This window comes from Pristiophorus japonicus, chromosome 21 (genome assembly GCF_044704955.1).
Source record: "Pristiophorus japonicus isolate sPriJap1 chromosome 21, sPriJap1.hap1, whole genome shotgun sequence".
NCBI lineage: Eukaryota > Metazoa > Chordata > Chondrichthyes > Pristiophoridae > Pristiophorus > Pristiophorus japonicus.
The window spans coordinates 46,591,551-46,615,400 of NC_091997.1; the positions used below are offsets into that span (position 1 = coordinate 46,591,551).

At 44.5% G+C, this 23,850-nt stretch overlaps 1 protein-coding gene across 3 annotated transcripts in view; it reads left to right on the top strand.

Annotated features, from left to right (window-relative positions):
• gosr2 (golgi SNAP receptor complex member 2) overlaps positions 1–20,303 on the top strand; it is a 94,873-nt gene extending 74,570 nt beyond the window's left edge. For all 3 annotated transcript variants that reach the window (XM_070864082.1, XM_070864081.1, XM_070864083.1), the window contains one exon: positions 18,984–20,303. In XM_070864082.1, coding sequence (XP_070720183.1) covers positions 18,984–19,145 — 162 coding nt within the window. In that variant the 3' untranslated portion in view covers positions 19,146–20,303. The remainder of the gene's footprint in view (positions 1–18,983) is intronic.
• Positions 20,304–23,850: the final 3,547 nt, after the last annotated feature.

The following is a 23,850-nucleotide window of genomic DNA, read 5'->3' on the forward strand; positions in this document are numbered from 1 at the left end:
ATTATCAGAAAAAGATACTGATGTAAATCTTTCTGGCTCAAATAAAACATATGGCAATATTAACAGCAAACTCAACAGTCTGTAAGATGTCCAGCTGTAACTAATCTGAAGTTAATTTTAGTTAAATCATGGTTGGAGTATGTGGAACTATTGGATAAATTGTTTCCAAATTTGGAAAATATGGCTGTTTGCAGTGATCGAATTCTGCAGCACTTAAGACTGGGTGCTTGATAGCCCTTGACCTAGCCAAAAACCAGGGACTATTGCCAAATTAGTGAGAGTTCCCCCCCCCACCCCAAATGTCTTGCTGTGTCCCCATTGTATACACAACAGCGTTGACAACCACAGTCTACTCTGCAGCAAATTAATATCATAGAATCATACGGTGTCGAAGGAGGCCATTTATGCTAGCTCTTTTTGAAAGAGTTATTAGTCCCACTGTCCCGGTCTTTCCCCACCGCAATGCAAACTTTTCCTTTGCAAGTCTATATCCAATTCGTTTTTGAAAGTCACTATTGAATTTGCTTCCACCACCCTTTCAGGCAGTGTGTTCCCGATCATCACAATTTGCTACGTTTAAAATAAAATTCTCATCTCCCTCTTGATTCTTTGCCAATTACCTTAAATCTGTGGCCCCCTGCAAATGGGAACAGTATCTCCTAATTTGCTCTATCAAGACACTTTATGATTTTGAACGCCTCTATTAAACCTCCCCTTATCTATCTGCTCTAAGGAGAACAATTCCAGCTTCTCTAGTCTCTCCATATAACTGAAATCCCTCATCCCTCGTATCACTCTCATAAAATATGTGTGTCTGTTTTTATGAATGAAATTAAAAAGCCTAAGATTCTCTAACAGTTCAGCTGATAATTCAAACCAGCCCAATGTGACCCTTCCCCCCCCCCCCCCCAAAAAAAAACACAACTGGGAACACAATACAAATAGAATAAATAGTGCTCCATTGAAATATATTGCATAGGATGTAACATCATAAACTGACTCGCAATAATTATTCAGTTGAAAATAATAGGGGGAGAAAAGCTGCAAATGCTTTGAAGCCTGACCTAAAAAGAGAAAATATTTGAGTGTGTTTCCGTCATTTCCAATCATTCATCTGAGTTTCCTCACACAAATATTGTCTCCAAAAGGACCAGCCTGTTGTGTCCAGTATTGACTGAGCTAGAGATGCAACGTGGTTTCATTCGTCTTAAATTTCTATCATCATCATAGGCAGTCCCTCAAAACGAGGATGACTTGCTTCCATGCCAAAAAAGGATGAGTTCACAGGTGTTTCAATAATTCCAGATCTCGAACTACATCCTGAAGGGTGGAAGATGCCTGTGCGTGGATTTTTTTTAACGTGTGGTGGCCGTTGCACACCAACCACCATACGGGCTTGTCAGAGCTAGGTCTTGGTCATAAATCACAGGCTGTGCATCTGTAACTTTTAATTGTTTAATTTTTCTATTTCCTCTCAAAAGATCTCTCCCCAATGAGGGTCGTGCTACACTCTAGCCTGTCGATATCTTCCTAGATGCGGGTATGGTAGAGCAAATTCTTCCAGTGTCCTGCCCTGGACAAGCTAACAAAGCTTCCCACCATCCTTCTGTTTAAAATCCATTCAAAAATGCTGGAAGGAATTACACAAACTAAATGAGTGAATAATAGTGGTTTGTTTAGTCAGCTATTCTGAAGTATTTATTGTTTGTGTTGGAGTTCTTTCAGTATCTGGCATGACGATTATTCTAAAGAATTCACTTAAGATCTTGGGCGATTAAATGGGTGGGTTTGGTACATGATAGAATGGAATATACATGTTCCGTGGAATGAAAGGTTGATGACCCGTGGCATATTGTTCTACATCCTTGTATTTCTATCTAACTTGTCCCTTAATAGACCTATCTTATCTTTAATATTCCACTTACTTCATACACAACTGAAGGCTTTCCTCCGATTCCTCTTGCTCTGTCTGCCTTTGTCCTCTTGTCCTCTTGTCCCCTTGAACATCTTTAATTATGCTCAACTGACTGCTCTAAGGATCGCAGATCGCATAATTCGGTTCCATGAGCGAGTTACTAACCCAGAACAGGTCTGTATCTTTCTGCTACTCTCTTTTGTCGGAACATTCTCCTTTGCTCATTCACATTTTTGAAAAGACTGCCTGTTATGGACATGGTGTTGTGGTTCAAATAGGAAGTGACTTTCACGAGGTATTGTGTCTCTACCAGACATCGCAATGAAACCCATCATCCTGTTGACCTGCCTTAGTCCCTAAAATTCCTTCAATTGAAGCTCCGCTCTTTCCCCTTTCTCTAATGCAGTATAGTGCTGCTTTTTAGCCTATGGATAGTTGACTGAACCAGCGCGCTCATGACCTGTTGTTTGGATGGCCCCCAGCAGTTGTGAATGAAGTGACGTTAACCAGCCTTTGAGCAAATAGAAAATGCAGGAAATAATGTTGTGGCTAATATGGGAATCCAGCTTTAGGCAAAGTGACAAATTGCAGAAATTGAAAACCAAAAAACATTTTTTTTGGCTGAAGCAGCAGCTCAAGGTGTGCCACGTGGGTATTTTAAATATCATGGTCTCGCTCCTCCCTATCTCTGTAACCTTCAACCCTTCGAGATCATTGCGCTCCTCCAATTCAAGCCTCTTGCACAGATCTGATTTTCCTCGTTCCACTATTGGCGGGCCAGTCTTCAGCTGCTGAGGCACTAAGGTCTAGAATTTGCTCCCTAAACCTCTCCATGTCGCTCTCCTCCTTTAAGACACACCTTAAAGCCTACCTCTTTGACCAAGCTTTTGGTCGTCTGTCTGATTTATCGCTTTATGTGACTCGGTATTATGTTTTGTTAATCGCTTCTGTGAAGTGCCTTGGGATGTTTTACTATGCTAAAGGTGCTATAGAAATGCGTGTCGGTGTTGTATTGCACAGTCAGCACTTGAGATTTATTATGAAGAGTCTTCAGCACCAACATTTCGAACACAGATCTGGCATACCCCAGGAATATCGCTTCTTCTTGGATTACTTGCTTCCGCACTAAAATGAGTTCTAAGGTGACTTGTGACCAATGCGAGATCTACAGGCTCTGTCACAGATGGGGAAAGATGGTGGTTGGAGGGACGGGTGGGTGGGGTGCTTGATTTGTCGTCCGCTCCTTCAGCTGTTTGTACTTGGCTTCTGCTTGCTCCCAGTGAAGAGGCACGAGGTGTCCGGCGCCTTCCCGGATGCTTCTCCTCCACTTTGAGCGGTTTTGGGCCAGGGATTCCCAAGAGTCGGTGGGGATGTTAAATTTTTTCAAGAAGGCTTTGAGGGTGTCCTTGAAGTGTTTTCTCTTCCCTCCTGGGACTCGCCTGCCGTGACGTAGCTCGGAGTAGAGTGCTTGTTTCAGGAGTTGAGTATCGTGCATGCGGACAATGTGGCCCGTCCATTGGAGCTGATCGAATGTGGTCAATGCCCCGCTGCTGGATATGCACGGTCAAACAAAGTGCATCATCGCACAGGCAGTTGCCATCATTTTATGTGATGCTTTGGGGCAGGTGGTATTTTAGCAAAAAGAACAGATTTTGTTTTATTAGATTTTAGAAAATGCCCATCTCTGAAATAGTTACTGACTGAGGGAGAAAGGCAGGATTTATAAAATTAAAATAAATGTGTGACAATGATGAACACTCAACTTAGATTCTATACAGGTTACATTGTCTGAAAAGAATTGGAGGAGGATTGAGGAAATTTCACTGAAGAAGAAAGTGTGAATTGAAATTGAAGGAAAGAAGGGAAATTGACCATGATGTAAGGTTAACAGAGAGAAGCAACGGTTCTAAAGGGCATTGAGTTTGCTTTAAGACTTATAAGCTTGTAAATAAAGTGTTCAATTACAAGCATTGTAGAAGCAAAAGGGAGGGACTGTATGTGAGCTAAGGGACACCAGGCAATGTGAGATTTTTGCACATTATTAAATGTCTTGAATACAGGTAACGTACAAGTTCAGCTTGGTACTGTCGAGCTGAGCAGCAGTCTCTCTTAGAAAACCAAGAGCCAGGGTGTGTCAATCAGTTGGGGACTGAAGTTACTCACTGTCTCATTACTTACTTTTACTGTCCTAAATTTATCGTTTAAACTTTATGAACAGTTTAATGCAATAAAAGCATTAAAACTTAATGCAGACGGAAGAGTTGATGTCCATGATGTTCAGCATCCCACATTGCCACACACTTTAACAGTCTGTGTGCGATACTGCGGAGGTCTGAGGTTGGGAAGTATGCTCCCGACCTTCAATAGATGCAAGATCAGATCTCTCAACAAAGAATAGAGTGAAGCAGAATGCCCTTTGTTCATTGTTTTCCATCTTTCTTGTAGTACTCTGGTTAAGAGCGTGCCTAATACCCCCTCGCCTTTCCACCTGGCTAAAAAAATGTTTTTATTCATTCACGGGATGTGGGCATTGATGGCAAGTCCAGCATTTATTGCCCTTCCCTATAAAATTGAGTGGCTTGCTGGGCCATTTCAGAGGGCAGTTAAGAGACAACCATATTGATGGGAGGCCCAGACAGGGTAAGGACGGCAGATTTCCTTCCCTAAAGGATATTAGTGAACCAGGTGGGTTTTTACAACAATCTGGTAGTTTCATGGTCACTCTTACTGACAACTAGCTTTTTATTCCAGATTTTATTTAATTAGCTGAATTTAAATTCCCCAGCTGCCGTGGTGGAATTTGAACTCGTCTCTCTGGATCATTAGTCCAGGCTTCTGTATTACTAGTCTAGTAACATCACCACTATGTTACCGTTCCCGTCATTCCATCATATGCCCCATCCATGTCCTCTCAGTCTGCACCTTCTCTTCGTCCAAGCACTTCGCCCTCTTTCATCCCTCGTATCTATCATTCAAAAGTGTTGTTTGCTGTGTCCAAAGCTTCCTGACTGAGACGTTCTTCCTTCCCATAGCCTTGCAGTAAGTGACTCCTCATTCTTGGTGATTTCAATCTCCACCTCAACTCCCCTAGTCACCTCTCTGAATTCTCTGCGCTCCTGTCCTCCCTCAATGTTGCCCTTCACATCGTCTCGCCTTCTTCATATCTTCTGCCGCCTCTCTACAACCATATTCTTGATCATCAATAAGGCTATCTTTGATCATTTCCTCATCTCACTTACCATCATGTTTTGCTACCCTTCTTCAATCCCAATATATTCACCATTCTCCAAAGGGGAAAAACTCCCCGAACCTGCACACAAACTCGCTCACTGATTCCCAACTCCCTCGCCTTTGGCCCTCTGTCTATGATGGCACCTCCATTGCCATTGTCAACCTGCTTTATTACTCTATCACCTCTTCCTTCAATCCCATCAAATTAATTGGGATCTCGCACCCCTCTCACTCCCCTGGTACAGCCCCATTTCGTTTCCCAAGTTAGAGGGCGCAAATCTCCGACCAAAACATTTATTACTCCAGGATCATTGTGGAGGACCCAAATAACCCTAGGTTGCTATTTCCTTGACCAACTGCATCTTCAGCCATGGCTCAATTGGTAGCACTCTCGTCTCCGAGTCAGAAGGTCGTGGGTTCAAGCCCCACTCCAGAGACTTGAGCACAGTATCGGTTGATAGGCCTGTGCAGTTCTGAGGGGGTGCCACACTGTCGGAGGTGTCATCTTTTAGATGTTAAACCAAGGCCCTGTCTATTTTCTGGTTTTATGTAAGATATCCTATGGGACTAATTTGCAGAAGAGCAGGGGAGTTCTTCCCAGTGTCCTGGCGAATATATATTCCCCAAGCCAGCAAAGAACAACTAAAAAAATGATAGAGAGGAAAGATAGATTATGGGCCCAAGTTTCCACATGATTTGCGCCTGATTTTTAGGAGCAACTGGTGGAGAACGGACTATCTTAGAAATCGCAATTCTCCACATTTTTTTTTCTGCAGTTCTAGTCAGGTAGAACAGTTCTACTTTGGAACAGAATTTTTTCTTCAAAAGGGGGCGTGTCCGGCCACTGACGCCTGATTTCAAAGTTTCCACAGTGAAAACGTACTCCAAACTAAGTTAGAATGGAGCAAGTGAAGATTTTTGTAGAACTGAAAAAACCTGTTCTACACATTAAAAAAAATCAGGCGCAGGTTACAAATTAGGCGTCCAGAACGAGGTGGGGGGGGGAGGGAAGTCATTAAATTCTACAATAAATTCTTATTTATACTTCTACAAATAAATCCAAACTGAATAAACATTTATAAGCGAAGAAAAGATTAAATAAACCATCTTCCTACCTGTGTGAAAGTGCTTCAGGCACAGAGAATGCTGCAGGAAGCCTGAGGCGCCCGTTCTTCCCGCGGGGGGGGGGGGGGGGGAGGAGGCGCCCGTTCTTCCCACGGGGGGGGGGGGGGGGGGAGGAGGCGCCCGTTCTTCCCGCGGGGGGGGGGGGGGGGAGGAGGCGCCCGTTCTTCCCGCGGGGGGGGGGGGGGGGGGGAGGAGGCGCCCGTTCTTCCCACGGGGGGGGGGGGGGGGAGGAGGCGCCCGTTCTTCCCGCGGGGGGGGGGAGGAGGCGCCCGTTCTTCCCGCGGGGGGGGGGGAGGAGGCGCCCGTTCTTCCCGCGGGGGGGGGGGAGGAGGCGCCCGTTCTTCCCGCGGGGGGGGGGGAGGAGGCGCCCGTTCTTCCCCGCGGGGGGGGGGGGGAAGGAGGAGGCGCCCGTTCTTCCCGCGGGGGGGGGGAGGAGGCGCCCGTTCTTCCCGCGGGGGGGGGGAGGAGGCGCCCGTTCTTCCCGCGGGGGGGGTGGAGGAGGAGGCGCCCGTTCTTCCCATGGGGTGGGGGAGGAGGCGCCCGTTCTTCCCGCGGGGGGGGTGGAGGAGGAGGCGCCCGTTCTTCCCGCGGGGGGGGGGGGGGGGGAAGGAGGCGCCCGTTCTTCCCCGCGGGGGGGGGGGGGGGGGAGGAGGCGCCCGTTCTTCCCGCGGGGGGGGTGGAGGAGGAGGCGCCCGTTCTTCCCGCGGGGGGGGGGGGGGGGGGAAGGAGGCGCCCGTTCTTCCCGCGGGGGGGGTGGAGGAGGAGGCGCCCGTTCTTCCCGCGGGGGGGGGGGGGGGGAAGGAGGCGCCCGTTCTTCCCCGCGGGGGGGGGGGGGGGGGGAGGAGGCGCCCGTTCTTCCCGCGGGGGGGGTGGAGGAGGAGGCGCCCGTTCTTCCCGCGGGGGGGGGGGGGGGGGGAAGGAGGCGCCCGTTCTTTCCCGCGGGGGGGGGGGGGGGGAGGAGGAGGCGCCCGTTCTTTCCCGCGGGGTGGGGAGAGGAGGAGTCGCCCGTTCTTCCCGCCGGGGGGGTGGGGGGGAGTAGGCGCCCGTTCTTCCCGCGGGGGGGGGGAAGGAGGCGCCCGTTCTTTCCCGCGGGGGAGGGGGGGAAGGAAGGAGAGAGGATATTTCCACTCGTAGGGGAAACTAAAACTAGGGGGCATAGTGTCAGAATAAGGGGCCGCCCATTTAAAACTGAGATGAGGAGGATTTTTTTCTCTGAGGGTTGTAAATCTATGGAATTCTCTGCTCCAGAGAGCTGTCGAGGCTGGGTCATTAAATATATTTAAGGCAGAGATGGACAGATTTTTGAGTGATAAGGGAATAAAGGGTTATGGGGAGCGGACTGGGAAGTGGAACTGAGTCCATGATCAGATCAGCCATGATCTTATTAAATGGCGGAGCAGGCTCGAGGGGCCAGTTGGGCCCTACTCCTACACCTTTTTCTTATGTTCTTGTGTTCTAACCAATATCGCTTTAAAAACAACAGATTATCTGGTTATTATCACATTGCTATTTGTGGAGGCTTGCTGTGCGCAGATTGTCTGCTGTGTTTCTGGTGTAGCTGAACTACAACACTTCTAAAGTACTTTGTTGGATGTAAACCGCTTTGGGACGTCCTGAGGTTGTGAAAGGTGCTATATAAATGCACGTCTTCCTTTTCTTTTGTTAAATTGCTGCTCCTTTGCCTTCTCTAGTCTCATCTTAAACAGTGTAAGGGGTTCACGAACTTCCTCATCTCTTAAGTTTGAGGCCAGTGTTATAGCTGCTCCCCATCCTCACATCCCGATTCTCCTCTTGGTTCCCCCATCCACTCCAGCCCTGAACTTCATCTTTCTGCAATTTGGCTCTGCCCTCCCAGCCTCTCCAAGCTCCCTTGTCCATTGCACCTACCTCATACTCTCTCGATATCCTCTCCAAATAATTCCTAATTGTTCAGAAGCCTTCACCAATGCTAGCTGAAATTATCAAAGGTTCTTTTTCCTTGGGCACTGTCACTCCCCATCATAACCACCTTCATCATTCCTCCTCTCAATCCCATCCGTCCTCTCCAGCTCCCCTTCATTTCCCTCCGGTCTGGCTTTCATCCTTCTCGGAGCACCTGAATGGCCCTAGCAAAAGTTCCAAATGACCTCTTCTGTGACTGTGGCGAAACCTTTGTTATCCTTGACCTTTCCGTGGTCCTCCAACATCTCTCCTCTGTTGTCGAGCTTCTTGGGACTGTAATTCCATTATTTCATTTATACCTACCGCAACAGGTCCAGTGTATCTCCATCAATAGCTTATTTTCCCTTTGCGCGCACCGTTGCCTCCAAAGTCCACCAAGGATCTATGCCTGACCCTCTCTCCTATAGTCTACAGGCTGCCCCTTAGCATCATTATCCATAGACACGGGGCGAGCTGCCACATGTACGTTGATGATGCACAACTCTACCTCTACTACTACGACTACTCTCGGCCACTGACTACCTCTGTGCTGTCAGACTCCGTGTCTGACATCCAGTCCAGATGAATCGCAACTTCCTGCAGCTCATCATTGTAAAGACAGAAGCCATATTTTTCAGTGCCCTCCACAAACTCTGCTTTCTTGCCACTGCTTCCAACCTCACCTTGCTTCTTCAGGCTGAACCAGACCATCTACAGTCTTGGCATTCTGTTTGACCCTGATCTGAGCCTTAAACCCCACATGCTTTTGATCACCATTACTGCTTGTTTCTATGTCTGTCTTCATTGCCTGTTTTCAATAGCAACTCAGCCCCTCTACAGCTGAAACCCTCTCACATGTTTTGTCACCTCCAGGCTTGACTATTGCAATGTTATCCTTGCTGGACTCCCACTATCCACCCTCTATAAACACAACTTGTCCAAGTCTGCCACCCCTCACCGATCTGCACTACTTCATAATGTGCAGTGCATTCAATTTAAACTCCTTATCCTTATCTATAAATCCATTCTATCGCTGCAATCTTATCCAGCTTGTATTCCAAACTGAATGTTCTGTTCCTCTAATTCTGGCCCCTTGTGCAACTCCTCTCTATCTCTTTCTCTCTTCCCCCCCCCTCTCTCCTCCACAGGTGGCACAAGCTAGAGCTGCCCTCTGCCTACCCTCTGATTAGTTACTCCCTCAATGTCGCCACCTTTTTTTTTAAACTATTTAAATATTGTTTCTTCGACCAATCTTTCAGACGACTCTTTACCCACCGCCCCCCACCCTTTGCCCCATCTCTCTCTTGTCTGCGCGCTTGTTTCCTTGTCCATGCTTGTGAAGTGCCTTAAGATGCGCTTTTATGTTAAAGGTGCTATACGTGGTGTAAGGGCAAGAGAAGTACCAAGGACCCTTCATCGTCATCATAGGCAGTTCCTCGAAATTGAGGAAGTCATGCTTCCACTCTAAAAGTGAGTTCTCAGGTGGCTATACAGTCCAATGCAGGAATTGCAGTCTCTGTAACAGGTGGGACAGACAGTGATTGAAGGAAAGGGTGGGTGGGGAGTCTGGTTTGCTGCACGCTCCTTCCGCTGTCTGCGCTTGATTTCTGCATGCTCTCGGCGACGAGCCTCGAGGTGCTCAGCACCCTCCCGGATGCTCTTCCTCCACTTAGGGCCGTCTTGGGCCAGGGACTCCCAGGTGGGGATGTTACACTTTATCAAGGAAGCTTTGAAGGTGTCCTTAAAGCGTTTCCTCTGCCCACCTGGGGCTCGCTTGCCGTGTAGAGCACTTGCTTAGGGAGTCTCGTGTCGGGCATGCGGACGATGTGGTCCGCCCAACAGAGCTGGTTGAGTGTGGTCAGTGCTTCGATGCTGGGGATGTTGGCCTGATCGACAACACTGACGGTGCGTCTGTCCTCCCAGTGGATTTGCAGGATCTTGAGAAGGCAGCGCTGGTGGTACTTCTCCAGCGCTTTGAGATGTCTACTGTATATAGTCCATGTCTCTGAGCCATACAGGAGGGTGGGTATCACTACTGCCCTGTACACCATAAGCTTGGTGCCAGATTTGAGGTCCTGGTCTTCAAACACTCTCTTCCTCAGGCGACTAAGGCTGCGCTGGCACACTGGAGGCGGTGTTGGATCTTGTCATCGATGTCTGCCCTTGCTGATAGTAGGCTCCCAAGGTATGGAAAATGGTCAACATTGTCCAAAGGCCGAGCCGTGGATTTTGATGACCACTCACGTTGGTAATTAAAGTTTATTAGCTGGACTCTGGCATGGTGACAGTTCATCATGTTTGTCTTAGTAAAAACTAAAAGCTCTGAGTGGACCACTGTTGGCTGAAATTATTCAGAGGTATATAATTGTGCATCAAATAAATGTTTATCTTTATCACCTTGTCGGAACGAAGCTTAGCTTTATTGGCTCTGGGGGAAATTATGTGCTTAGCGTGCACATTATGACATTATAGACAGACGATACCTGCCTGTGGTCTCCTACTCTGGCAGCCTGTAATGTGCTGGGAGCCTCAGCACTGCAACAGCTGGGTTTCCACAGCTAACATGGTTGTATTCACCATTCCTTGTGTCACAACGCTCTGTATTGAGTTGGGGCAAAAGTCTTTAATGTATCTACAGGAGAACTGTTAGGTTAGGTACTCACTGTAATCTTTCACAGCTTGCAGTTATATTCTGTATTACCAAACTGGTCAGTCAGCATTAATTGGGACATTGTCACCTCGACAAACACGGAGTCGGAGATGCATTTGAATAAACCAAAAGAAAATAAAATCTCACTAATGCTGCTAACCGGTTATAGGGATTCAAATTGTGCTTTCCCCTGGGTTGTATGGCATCAGGCATTGATGAGGTGGTTGTCATTCAGTAAGCCTGCTGTAACTGACCCTTGCAATATTGTCTGCATCAAATCAAACCAAACTGCATCCACACAGCCCAAATACTGCAGAACTCGCTGCTGGGAACAATGCACAAACGTCAGGCCAGACTGGGATCTCGCCTTGTAACTTGGTTTTATACTTGAGTGATTATTTCTGAATGGCTTTTATTCTTCAAATGTTAGTATTCATAGGGTAGAAATTACTGCAAAATTGTCATTTCAATGGTGATTACTTTGGAACTTGTTTTGACAGACTTGACATAAATCATAAATATCAAACTTTGCAAAGTTCACTCCACCCATTTTGTCAACCTCTGCGATAAGAGTAGTTTTATACATATTTAAAAAAGATTGCAGTAATACTTATCAAACAATTTAACTTTCCCATTGATTGTTGGAAATGTACTGTTCAATGACAGTCCTTGTGTCACAGGCATTTTGCAGATTATAAACGCTTAATGGATTACTTGAAGTTTGAATTTTTTTTTACATTTCCATTGCAGTGTGTGGAAAAAGCCTGCCCAATTGCCAAGGCAGTTGTGAGAATGTGACTCTGCTGTTTTTTAGTGTTTGTTCAGCATTCAATTCAATTCAATTTTTTCCCCCCTCCGTCAATGCTCTTTCCTCTATCTGTGTTGAAGGCCAGTGGGAAGCATGTCAGTCTCTTTATCTAAGGTGTGGTCCCTGGGAACTGAGGAGCAGACAACCGAGCTGTGAGAAATGCAAGCCCTGCCTGCTTCTGTCAGGGAGCAGAGAATTAAGTGAAGTTAGAATCACTTGCAGTAAAACATCCGAGGCAGACTGGGATATTCCTGCCAATATATACGCCCTGGCTATTTAATCAACAGTGTGAGAATAAGAGTTGCTCCCCCCCTTTTTTAAAAAAAAAACCCGAACTATCCAGCTGTATTGGATTTGGTTCTAATTTAGAATTGGATGGTGCAGATGCAGGCTATCTATTGATCACTCAAGCTTGGTTCCCACGTTGTAGGTTTAACCATCAATTCCAAAGTGGCTGCCTTCAGATAGAAAACATCTGTGTCCTTGGGTTGTTTTCGCAGCTTCAGAAATGATCTAAGCTGTAAACTATATAAGCAACAGATAGCATTTAACGACAGTTAGATGGCCACAACAAAATTTGCTGAGTTCATGTAGCGGGTTCAGTTTACGTTCTGCTTTGTCAGCTAGTGTCTGCGATGAAGGTGTTTCTTCCCATTTTTCTCAGTTGAAAATCGGGGCATTTTTGAACGGAAGGAGATTCTTGCTTTCTTCATTATTTTACCTCCTCGCACAGTAGCCGTAAAGCCGAGCTTCTGGGGAAAAGAACATGCTTAGCGTGCACACGGATGTGCTGTCAGTATTGCAGATAGTTACGCAGCCGTCTTCTCCTGCATCTGACAAAGCCCCACAACCTGCAACAATTTGTTATTTTTGCCATCTAAAAAAAGGTGGTTCTGCTTATAGTTACTTCCGCTCAGCACCGAGTCCCTGCAGAACCCCTTTCTCAGTGCGTAAGGATTGACTCCAACTCAACCCTGGATCCCGTGGAGCAACAAGCTGCTTAGCAGTTGCCAGTTGTAATTGTTCCCCTGGCGGGGATGGGGTACCCATCCACGGGGGGGCTGGGCTCGGGGCAGACAAACCATACAGCAGTCAACCTCACATATCCAGCACCTGCAACTGACTTCAGTAAGGTTGGCTCAGGAGTATTTCCAGCACTTGGTACAAAGCATATTGATACATGGGCAATTTTAGAATGGGCTGCTACATCACCAAGTAGAAGGGACTCCTAGCTAGAGGTGATCCAGGAAGTATTCACGATTGGAAGATGCACGGAAATGGACCTCTTTGCTCCCACCTGGACATCCAGCTCCCACGCTTCTGATCAGTGATCGAGACCGTGGCAGCCTGAAGGCTGGGTTGTCTCCCTTTGTTACCACGTACATTTAACACGCTGCCCTTCTCGTTCTGATATTAGTTTTACTATCGTTTACTGAGTGACGTCTCGGGTGAGTTCACTGACATGCCATCCAAATCTGTCTGAATAATGGCTTTGCTACATTATAATCCCATATCCATGGAGTCTAATTTTATTCTATGTTGAAAACATCAATTTTCTACATCCCAACAAAACCCGCAGTTTCTTAAAAGTCGCTATTTTGCATCAATGTTGATGTGGAGGAATGTGAGGCATTGAATAAAGACCGATTTACCCCTGTTCTACCGCCCCGCCCATTCGCCTAGCTGTATAGAACAAACTAATTAAGGTGCACACTACGGACTGTTTCCTTAAGATTGAATTCAGGATTTACTGATTTATATTGTGGGGCACAGAAAACAATTGCCATTATTGATTGTGAGTGTAATTTGTGGTGCTCCTCGCTTGGTTTTTATTGTGTGCAATGGCCACATTGTGTTGCTCTGTGGGGCTGAGGTTGGCCACAATGCTCGTTCTTGCCATCTTCTCCACACAGAGTCTAACTTTTACTCCGTTTTCATTAAGCTTTTTGCGTGTGAATGCTTGCTTTTAGCTCCAACACTAGTCCGGGACAGGGAGTCTTGGCAGGTGACCAGAAAAACACATAAAAATTAAAGACTTATTACTGCATTGTCCCTTCAATGTTAAATGATGGTGTTTGTAAAGTTGTTGGAGTTTTATATCATTTTATATTAAACTGCTGGATAGAGCCAGACTGGGCAAAGACACAGCTCTCCCATATGTGACATCAGAAGGAATGCTGCCCACTGAACTTGCTCACAATGTCCCTGGAATAACGTAAGAAGTTTTAGACACTGTGTCGCCTCCCTGACCACTATCAATTGTAAAATATATAATCCTGTAACGGAGACTCAGAGAGTCCTCATAAATTAGACATCACCCTTTTATAAGATTGTGTTATAGGACAGTTGAGTACAATATATTTCCTCCTGAAATGGGTAAATTAAAGTCTTAATACATTTAAGGTACTTGCATAGGAAATGTTTTTGTTTAAAATTTGATGAGTTATGCAGATAAATCTCAAATGCTTTCCGAACGCGCTTTGTGACTCGTGTCCTCAATTGGTGCCTGCACAGTGGAACAGAAAGTCTGTTGCACGATATAGTGCGAAGATGAAAATGTTATCTGTGGTGAGCACAGAGGCTTGAGCAGACTGGAGGGGAACGGCTTTGTAGTGAGGGGGCATGTGGGAAGGATGGTGGCTCAAGGGCAGGTCCTGGTACAGGACAAGAGTTCCTATGTTGGTGAGTGGTGTGTGGAGTGAAAGGGCAGTTTCATGTCACATCTGAGCTGCATTGTTTCCATTAAGATGCAGTCTTACTCTAATTGCGACTCCTCACAGTTTAAAATCAGAGTAGTCGGTATAAAGGGAGAATGTCTATCGGGTGGGCACACTGCAGGAGACGTATTGGATACAATTGTTAACCTGGTATCACATGGTTATTGGAACCTGAGCAAACATCAAAAGTCCATCAACTCCACTCCTTCCCCAGACCAGTTACAGTCAGCTCCATCCAGCACTTTATCTCACTTAATCACCAAGCACAAGTTCCACATAAATGTTGAAGGATTTTGATAAGAGTAAATAAGGAAGACCAGTGGATTCGGTAACCAGAGACACAGATTTTAGGTGATTGACCAAAAACAACCACAGGGAGATGAGGATTTTTGTTTTACGGAGCGAGTTGTGATCTGGAATGCACTGCCTGAAAGGGCGGTGGAAGTAGATTCAAATACTGGTGGTAGCTTTCAAAAGGGAATTGGATAAATACTTGAAAGGGAAAAGATTGCAGGGCTATGGGGACAAAGCAAGGGAGTGGGACTAATTGGATAGCTCTTTCAAAGAGCTGGCACAGGCACGATGGGCTGAATGGCCTCCTTCGGCCTGTATGATTCTATGACGATTATTGGCCAGTCAAACTAAAACTCTTATTATCGTTCACCCTAATAATCTCCACTGTTGAGCCTTCCCTATCAGTGTTGAAGAAATACCAGTTCCCTCTAACCTTCTCCGTAGTACAGCACAGCTGTTTTCACTGGGACTCTGTTCTACATATCCAGAAGGTGCTCCTTCACCTTCATATCATTCGAGCACTCTTAATGAACTGTTCTGTGCTCACAGTCTAAGTCAAATAGCCTACTTACAGCTACATCATCCATGTCATGGTTATGTCTTCTCTCAATCTTCTTTTCTTCATTGAAAACAAGCTCTGCTCTGTGTTCTTATCTTCACAACTAAAGGCTTCACCCCCGGAATCCCTTCCATTGCATCAATGTGCTTTTAAAGTCGGGTGCCCGAATGTGCGCACACATTCTACACGTGGCCTCAGTAGTGATCTGTACAAAATGGAAATAACTTCTTCCAGCTTTTAGTCCGAAGCCGTTGAGATATATTGATAACTGCTTCATATCGACTGGATATTTTCAGTCGGGCAAGTGATTAGTTATAGCAAGACAGTTTGTACATCTACCGAGTGTGGTATAATTTGCTTCTTTAGTATAGTTCTGCTTAAAAACTCCCTAATTTCAGAGCAATAAACCACTGGCCATAGTGATTATAAGAACACAAGAAATAGGAGCAGGAGTAGGCCATTTGACCCCTCGAGCCTGCACTGCCATTCAATAAGATTATAGCTGATCTGATCATGGACTCAGCTCCACTTCCCTGCCCGCTCCCCATAACCCTTTACTCCCTTATCGCTCAAAAATCTGTCAATCTCCGCCTTAAATATATTCAGTGACCCAGCTCTCTCGGGTAGAGAATTCCACAGATTTACAACCCTCTGAGAGAAGAAATTCCTCCTCATCTCAGTTTTAAATGGGCGGCCCCTTATTCTGAGACCATGTCCCCTAGTTTTAGTTTCCCCTATGAGTGGAAATATCCTCTCTGCATCCACCTTGTCGAGCCCCCTCATTATTTTATAAGTTTCAATAAGATTTCATTCTTCTGAACTCCAATGAGTATAGGCCCAACCTATCTTCATAAGTCAACCCCTCATCTCCGGTCTCAACCGAGTGAACCTTCTCTGAACAGTTTCCAATGCAAGTATATCCTTCCTTAAATACAGAGTTCAAAACTGTACGCAGTACTCCAGGTGTGGCCTCACCAATACCCTGTACAGTTGTAGCAGGACTTCTCTGCTTTTATACTCTATCCCCCTTGCAATAAAGGCCAACATTCCATTTGCCTTCCTGATTACTTGCTGTACCTGCATACTAACTTTTTGTGTTTCATGCACAAGAACCCCCAGGTCTCTCTCTACTGCAGCACTTTGCAATTTTTCTCCATTTAAATTATAATTTGCTTTTCTATTTTTTTCTGCCAACGTGGATAACCTCACATTTTCCCATATTATACTCCATCTGCTAAATTTTTGCCCGCTCACTTAGCCTATCTATATCCCTTTGCAGATTATTTGTGTCTTCCTCACAATTTGCTTTCCCACCCATCTTTGTATCATCAGCAAACTTGGCTACATTACACTCGGTCCCTTCATCCAAGTCATTAATATAGATTGTAAATAGTTGGAAGACCCAGCACTGATCCCTGCAGCACCCCAACAAGTCACTGTTTGACAACCGCAAAATAGCTCATTTATCCCGACTCTCTGTTTTCTGTTAGTTAGCCAATCCTCTATCCATGCTAATATATTACCCCCAACCCCGTGAGCTTTTATCTTGTGCAGTAACCTTTTATGTGGCATCTTATTGAATGCCTTCTGGAAATCCAAATACACCACATCCATTGGTTCTCCCTTATCCACCCTGCTCGTTACATCCTTCAAGAACTTCAGCAAATTTGTCACATCCAGATACTTGTCCACCTTTGCTATTCCACGTCCTTTCATCGTGTGCACCTGGTTCCTGTTCCAATATGCACAGTCTTTTATTTATCTACATCTGGATACTTGAGAGTTACAGATTATAATTTATGCCGACCCATGATTGTACTTTTCTGCTGTGGGAAGAATTGGCAGTTTTGTTTGCTTTAAATGTATGCAGATTTGGAGATAATTTTATGTTGATGGGCATAGAGTTCCATAATTGAACTTCAGCAGGAGTGAATGAAGATTTGCCAAAATTAGTTTTAACAGCAGGAAGTCTGCAAATTGATTTACTTAATGACCTTATAATATAATGTGATTCTGCTGATAACTGAAACAATCTAATAGATGTGAAGGACTCGCGTCACTGGAGCATTTCATATACTTATACACTAAATTGAATCTTGACTTTCCAAGCTAATGGAATCAAATTGAGTGCAGTTTTGGTAGCATGAAGAAACATGACTTTGTTAAATAAAAATTGCTTAATGTATAAAACTTTTAAACAATCTCATTATCAGTGTCCATTCTAAAAAAAAAAATGCAAAGGATCTATTTTACAAAGTGTGTGCGTGTATAACATAGTGCAAGTCCTTTGACCAATCAAATCACAGAACCAGAAACCACCATCTCTTCAAATACTCGCATCTCAGAACTCTGACCAATTAGATCCCAGAGCTCGCTTTATTTTCAACCAATTGTATTCCAGAATCATCTCTGCAGTGTCATAACTGGTCACCGGAAAAAACAATCGTGTTGTGCTAAACATAACCGTGGTGTTCAGCCGCCATGGTGGTTCTCCATCGACTACACTAGATCCTGCAAAAAAACATTGTAGCACAATTAGTTCACTTAGGAGACAAAAAGCACAAACCTAGCCAGTAGTGCATCGATCCCATCTTCCATTGTCCTCAACAGCTTTTCCCTGCAAGGCTTGACTGGCCTCCCAAATATTCCCAGACAGTGAATTTCACTTACTTTGTGCCGTGCGATTGCTTGGTCTTTAGAAGTATGAGCCTGTACAGACACTTGTCTGTGCCTGTGCACAATATTTTATTAGTACATCTTCTGTGGTGTTATACTTGGGGGAGTTGAGACCAAATGCAGTCTTTAGCTGGACTGGGGTTATATGGCCAGGACATGCTGACCTATTCCGTTCTCATTTTAAAGTTTCTCATTCCTTATTTTTTGGTTTCCATTATAAGTTGCTATGTCCACATTTATAATGGAGGCTCTCTGTAAACTAGTCACGTTGTAATTACACCCTTTTACCAGTGGGGGCACAGTGTCTCCACTGACTGGAGAATGTAATAAAACATTATAATGGTAATTACTATAATGCTGGTTTCATGTCGTGACTTTTCACTAAAACATCACAAGGCACTTCATACAATGAAGCACTTTGAAGTGCAGTGACGCTGGCTATGTAAGCAAACACGACAGCCAGTTTTGGCCAACACAGCAGAAAGATCAAGCGTAAGTTAATCAGTTTTGGTGGTATTGGTTGATGGTATTAGACATCAGCTTATGATATGGGTGGCTGCTGTACCTGTACTTTTACTTTGATAGCAACTCTGCTAACCCAGAAGTCTTCTGTCCTTCAAATATTGTTAGTGCATTAAGATAAAAAAGAATTTGCATTTAAATAGTGCCTTTCATGACCTCAGGACATCCTAATGAAGTACTGTTGATTTGCAGTCACTTGTAATCCAGGAAAGTTGAACACAGCAAGGTCCCATAAACAGCAATGTGATAATGACAAGATAAACTAGTTTGTTTTAGTGATGTTAGTTGTGAGGTAAATATTAGGCAGGACACTGGGGGGAAATCTCCTCTTCGAAACAGTGCCATGGGATCTTTTACATCTGAGTTGGCATTGGATAATTACATTTGTTAAATTGGGAAATTAAAATGGCTGCTGGAGCAAATATGTTCTTTGTGATCCCTGTCCAGAATGACCTTGTCCAAGCTATCTTGAAGGTTTTGCAGTAACTTGTTGCCTCACTCTTGTGTTTTATTTCTTACTGACTGCGTTGCGACTTGTCTAATAATTCTGCATTCTAACATTGCAGGGAGCACAGAAGAAGATCCTGGATGTGGCAAATATGTTGGGAATGTCGAACACTGTGATGCGGCTCATTGAGAAACGGGCCTTCCAGGATAAATTCATCATGATTGGTGGAATGGTGGTCACCTGCATCATCATGGTCTTGGCAGTTAAGTACTTGACATGAGCAGATGTCGTCCTGCAGACTCTGTTCAGAAACAAAATCAGTATTTCCACAAAAAGACTGACCAAGTGTGTGTGTCTGGCTCATTGCTTTCAGGCATCGCTCCCCCCTCCCCTTTCAAAGTTAACGGGATGAAATTTAGACGGCCAGTCTGGATGAAGAGCCCTTTGGACACAATTTGTAATAATGCTTCCAATTGTTTTGGATAGGACCACAGATCAAAGATCTGATAAAGGCTAATAATTCTAATTCTGATAAATAAAATGCTGGGTGCAGATCATTTTAGTTTTGTGGTACCTGGAGGACCAGAGCTTATTGATCAATGATTGTACCATTGATAAAGCTGATCTGAGTGTGCCGTCAGGAAGCCACTTTTTAATAATTGTCCCTTTTTTCCCCCAAAAAAGTTAAATATTTCCAAGTGGCTGAGATGAAAGTTTCAAGAGCAGCATTTGTCAACAAGAACTCTTAACCACCTGACTCATTGAAATGAGGCATCCTGTGATTGCCGTGACCAACACTGCAACTGGTGCTTCAGGTATTGGCCAGTTGCCTGATATTGCACTACCCCACAGCTTGAGCCCACAATTCCCTCAAGAATGAGTTCCTGATCCAGCCGTGCTTGACTCGAGGATGGTTCGCCACAGGGTGAGAGAGACTCTTGAGGACAAGTCAACCCAGGCCACCTGCACACACCATCGAATGGTGGGTTCCCAACAGCATTGAGAGGCTGGTGCGCGGTCCTATTCCCTGACCATTATTGTTCACTCAATGATCGTTTTCCCCCAAAAATCACAGAATGGATGGGAAACGGGAATAGACTTTTTTTTTTAAATCACTCCTCTGATGAAGGTTTCCATTGTTGCTGTTTGAGCCTTTATTTATTATAAAGCAACAAACTACTTTATACTTATTCACTCTCGATGGTGTCCAGATGTCATCTCTATGTCACTGGGAAGATGCCAAATGGTGTCCTTATTGTGTCTTTGCATCTGTAGAGAATGGGTTTGGAGAAAATAGATGTGACGTGAATTGCTCCTCATTGGAATAACCTGTATGTTCAGACTGATTTTCCACAGTATTGAGTCTTGGCTTGCAAGATACTTTGGAATAATTGAAAAGTAAATCCTGTACTGTCAATAAAAAAAAACTAAATTGCTTCCCCCTGCACTGCTCTTTTGTCTCCAGTTCAATGTTCTTTTGTCTTTAGTTGAAGGTTGACGGGGCTACACTTACCATTCTCACTGGAGACTGGCCTCAAATTACATTTTAAAAACTTGTTGGCGGTCGGAGGCTTTCTGCGGGCGGACTCCTGGACTTAATTTTTTTTCCCGGAAGTACCTGGTGGTTCCGGAGCAATGTATATCCCAGCGTACGGGCTCACACATCCCAGGAACGTAAGCGCAACCTGGGATAACGTGGGCCTGGACCACCAATCACAATGTAATATTCTCATTGATACGTACCGTTTGTGCGATCTCCCATTAGTATCAATGAGAATACCCCCCCAAAACACAAACACAACACAATAAATACATTTAATAAAAAGCTCTTCACATTTAAAATTAATTGAATTTGAATTTAATTAGAAGTTTTAGAAAAAAAATGTTAATGTTTTAATAGGGTTAAAAATAAACTTGCATTAATTGACAGGGTTTTTAATATAAAAATTAGTGATAAAATTTAATTTTTCTGTGTTTTAAAACTCTTACGCTGGTAAAAGTGAACAAGACGCCTGGTTTTACTAGACGGAAGAGTTTGAAGGACATTCGTTGGGCAAATAGCCCAAATCTCCACTCGCGAATGTCCTACTCCCGCAGATGCGTGCGATCTGGCAAAAGACATTTCGACAGATCGCAAATACTGGTTCTTGGTGCAAGTGCATCGTGCGCCGAGAACCGGCACTTGCGGAGCATCTTCAGATGCGGCGCGCATCGTACACACCCAGAGAGGCCGCAACTTACAGCCCAATAAAACCCCTGCTCAGATATTCAATAGATATCCAGAAGCTCGTGTAAATCTACTGAAGTTCAAAGGTACTTCTAATTTCAGCCACTGTTAAAATACAGTATGCGCTTTCATGTGTGTCCTGTTATGGAATGTCTCCAGAAATGGTTAGACTTGTGACTCTACATTTATACTTTTAATCGTTTAATGCTGCCACCACACTAGATGCGGGTTGCAATTTATTTTGACATTGTGTCCATCGGACTCTGAATTCTGTCTTTTCACCTCAATATGTTTTGAATATATTGTGTAGATGTTAATCCAAATCTTATGAGGCAGGTTTTCTTCTTCCTGTGCCTGGGTCTATGGATCATCTGGGCAGAGAGAATAGACAGGAAGTAGGGCTGGGAGGAGTGCATGGCCATAAGGGAGCTTGCCTTATTTTCCGTCTATTTAAATGAATGGGGGAAATGAGGGCATTTCCCCGGCCCAATTCTCCTGTATCCATTGTGCCCAAGTGATCCAGTAACCCAAAACACAGGCACACTTGCCCGATAAATCTTTCATTTGACATGCACTTGGTTTATTTTGCAAATGGGTGCACTTTGAACTGTGCCCTGTGTGTATCTGTCACTTTGATCAGTCAATGTCCATACGAAAGCAAAATCCTGCGGATGCTGGAATCTGAAATAAAAACAGAAAATGCTGGAAATACTCAATGGGTCAGGCAGCATCTGTGGAGAGAAACAGAGTTAACGTTTCAGGTCGATGACCCTTCATCAGTCAATATCAAGTTTGGTGATGGTTCAAATATCCAGTTAGCTGCTTCTCATTCCCTGGATTACTTTTGCAAAAGGGCCTGCTTAGAGTTATTAGTCTACTTAACGTGTAGGCAAACATTCTGTACTTAAAGACAGTTTTATCTCAATAACGGCAAACTGTTTTAATGGATTGTTTGCTAAGTTTGACAAGTGACTTTTTTTTTTCAGACTCCGATCATTGCCAAGTGAAGTAGAAACTATCCTGAATACATTTGTTGCATCTAAAGACATTAAATTGGTGCCTCAGTAAAATTAAAAGCTATTCAATTTAATGTTGTGATACTCTCTCGCACTCACTGGAGATTGGGGGTCTGATGATGAACAGTTGTGAACCTTCTGTTGGGGACCTTTCTCCTTGTGTGTTGATGTGTGTTTTTTTTTAAATTCCAATTAATTTTCCAACATATTTCCATATCATTTCTTTCGAAATTATCTCCATCCACTGTCCTGGAAGTGTGCCTCCCACCATCTTAATGGACAGTCTTAATATAAAAGTTTCGACAGGATTGAATAAAATCCAAATCTAAAAGTGCGTATGTGTGTGTAACAAAGGACTGCTAGCCCAGCAGCGCTCATCCCATTCACTGCAGGGTACAACCTTGTGCACAGCTCTCTAACCTGCAACTGCATTCATGGAGAAAGGGGAATAAATCACTCTGTCTTATTTTAGCAAACACACTGGGGAAATATCCCCCTTCTGCTTCTGTAAATCAGTCAAGCAAGGTGACTGATTGTTCACCAACAGTGCATGTCAGAAATTCCTGGACGGACAAACGCACGATTTATTACTACAATGGTCAAAGATTGTACATTGTACAGCACACAGCGCAGTTTCTAATATGTGCTCTCAGTGGGCAATGCTCCATGGGTGTGATCTTCTAGCTGCCAAACACCGGGACAACAGAATACGGTGCCTGATCTGGGAAATACCGACAACTGAGAATTTATCGGTCAAACTGAACGCCACCAATAGAAGTGACATTTGAAATTATCCTAAAAGGTAATGCAAATATGATAAGGGAAAGTGCAGGGTGATAATGCAAGTTTCACAAAGCTAATAGTTCAAAATGCACTCCAGTGTAGCTTTGTCTTACGACTACTTTGTTGTCTTTGCTGTTTGTGAGTTTGCGTATTGCACAACTTTGCCAATTTCTGCAAATATTACATTGCACACATTTCAATCGTTGCATATATGAAAAGTCACAAGGAACAGCTCACAGAATTCAATGTGTTTTCCTTTTTGAATGGGAAGCTGAGAAGGAGACCTGGTCTAAAAAGGTGGAAATCATAGGTAGTGTTTATGTGCAAGAGATCACTTCACTTAATCTGTGCCGTATGATATGACACCCTCCACACACTTCCTGCTTACTCCACCCTCCCTCTGTTTAAACCAAAACTCATCGCACAATTTCCTGCTGCAACTCATCAATTCCCAGAAGTGAGGCCTCTTATCCCACCCACCTGGTTACACCACCCATGCACCATCCCTTTTTTTCATTTAATCTCTATGACCCCTATCCTATCACAGACCGTCCCTTTTGTTCTTCCCCTTCCGCCCCCCACCCCACCTTTCCCTGCCTCTGCACTTGCTTAAAACCTGTTACATCTGTAACATTTTCCAGTACTGGCAAAGGGCCAGCAACCTGAAACATTAACTGTTTCTCTCTCCATAGATGCTGCCTGACTTGCCAAGTATTTCCAGCATTTTCTGTTTTTATTTTGGATTTCCAGTATTTTGCTTTGTGTCACTTGACTTAATCTGTGATTACAGAATTAAGGAGGGTGAAAACCAAATTGACAAGTCCCAAGTGAGTTTGGAATTTGGAACATTTTCACCTCCCATAGAGAGGTGGGTGCCTGGGATAAACTCATTGAAAGCAACAGTGAGTTTACAAGAACCGGCAATACTCTCTGAACATTGGGGTATATTGTCTGATCAG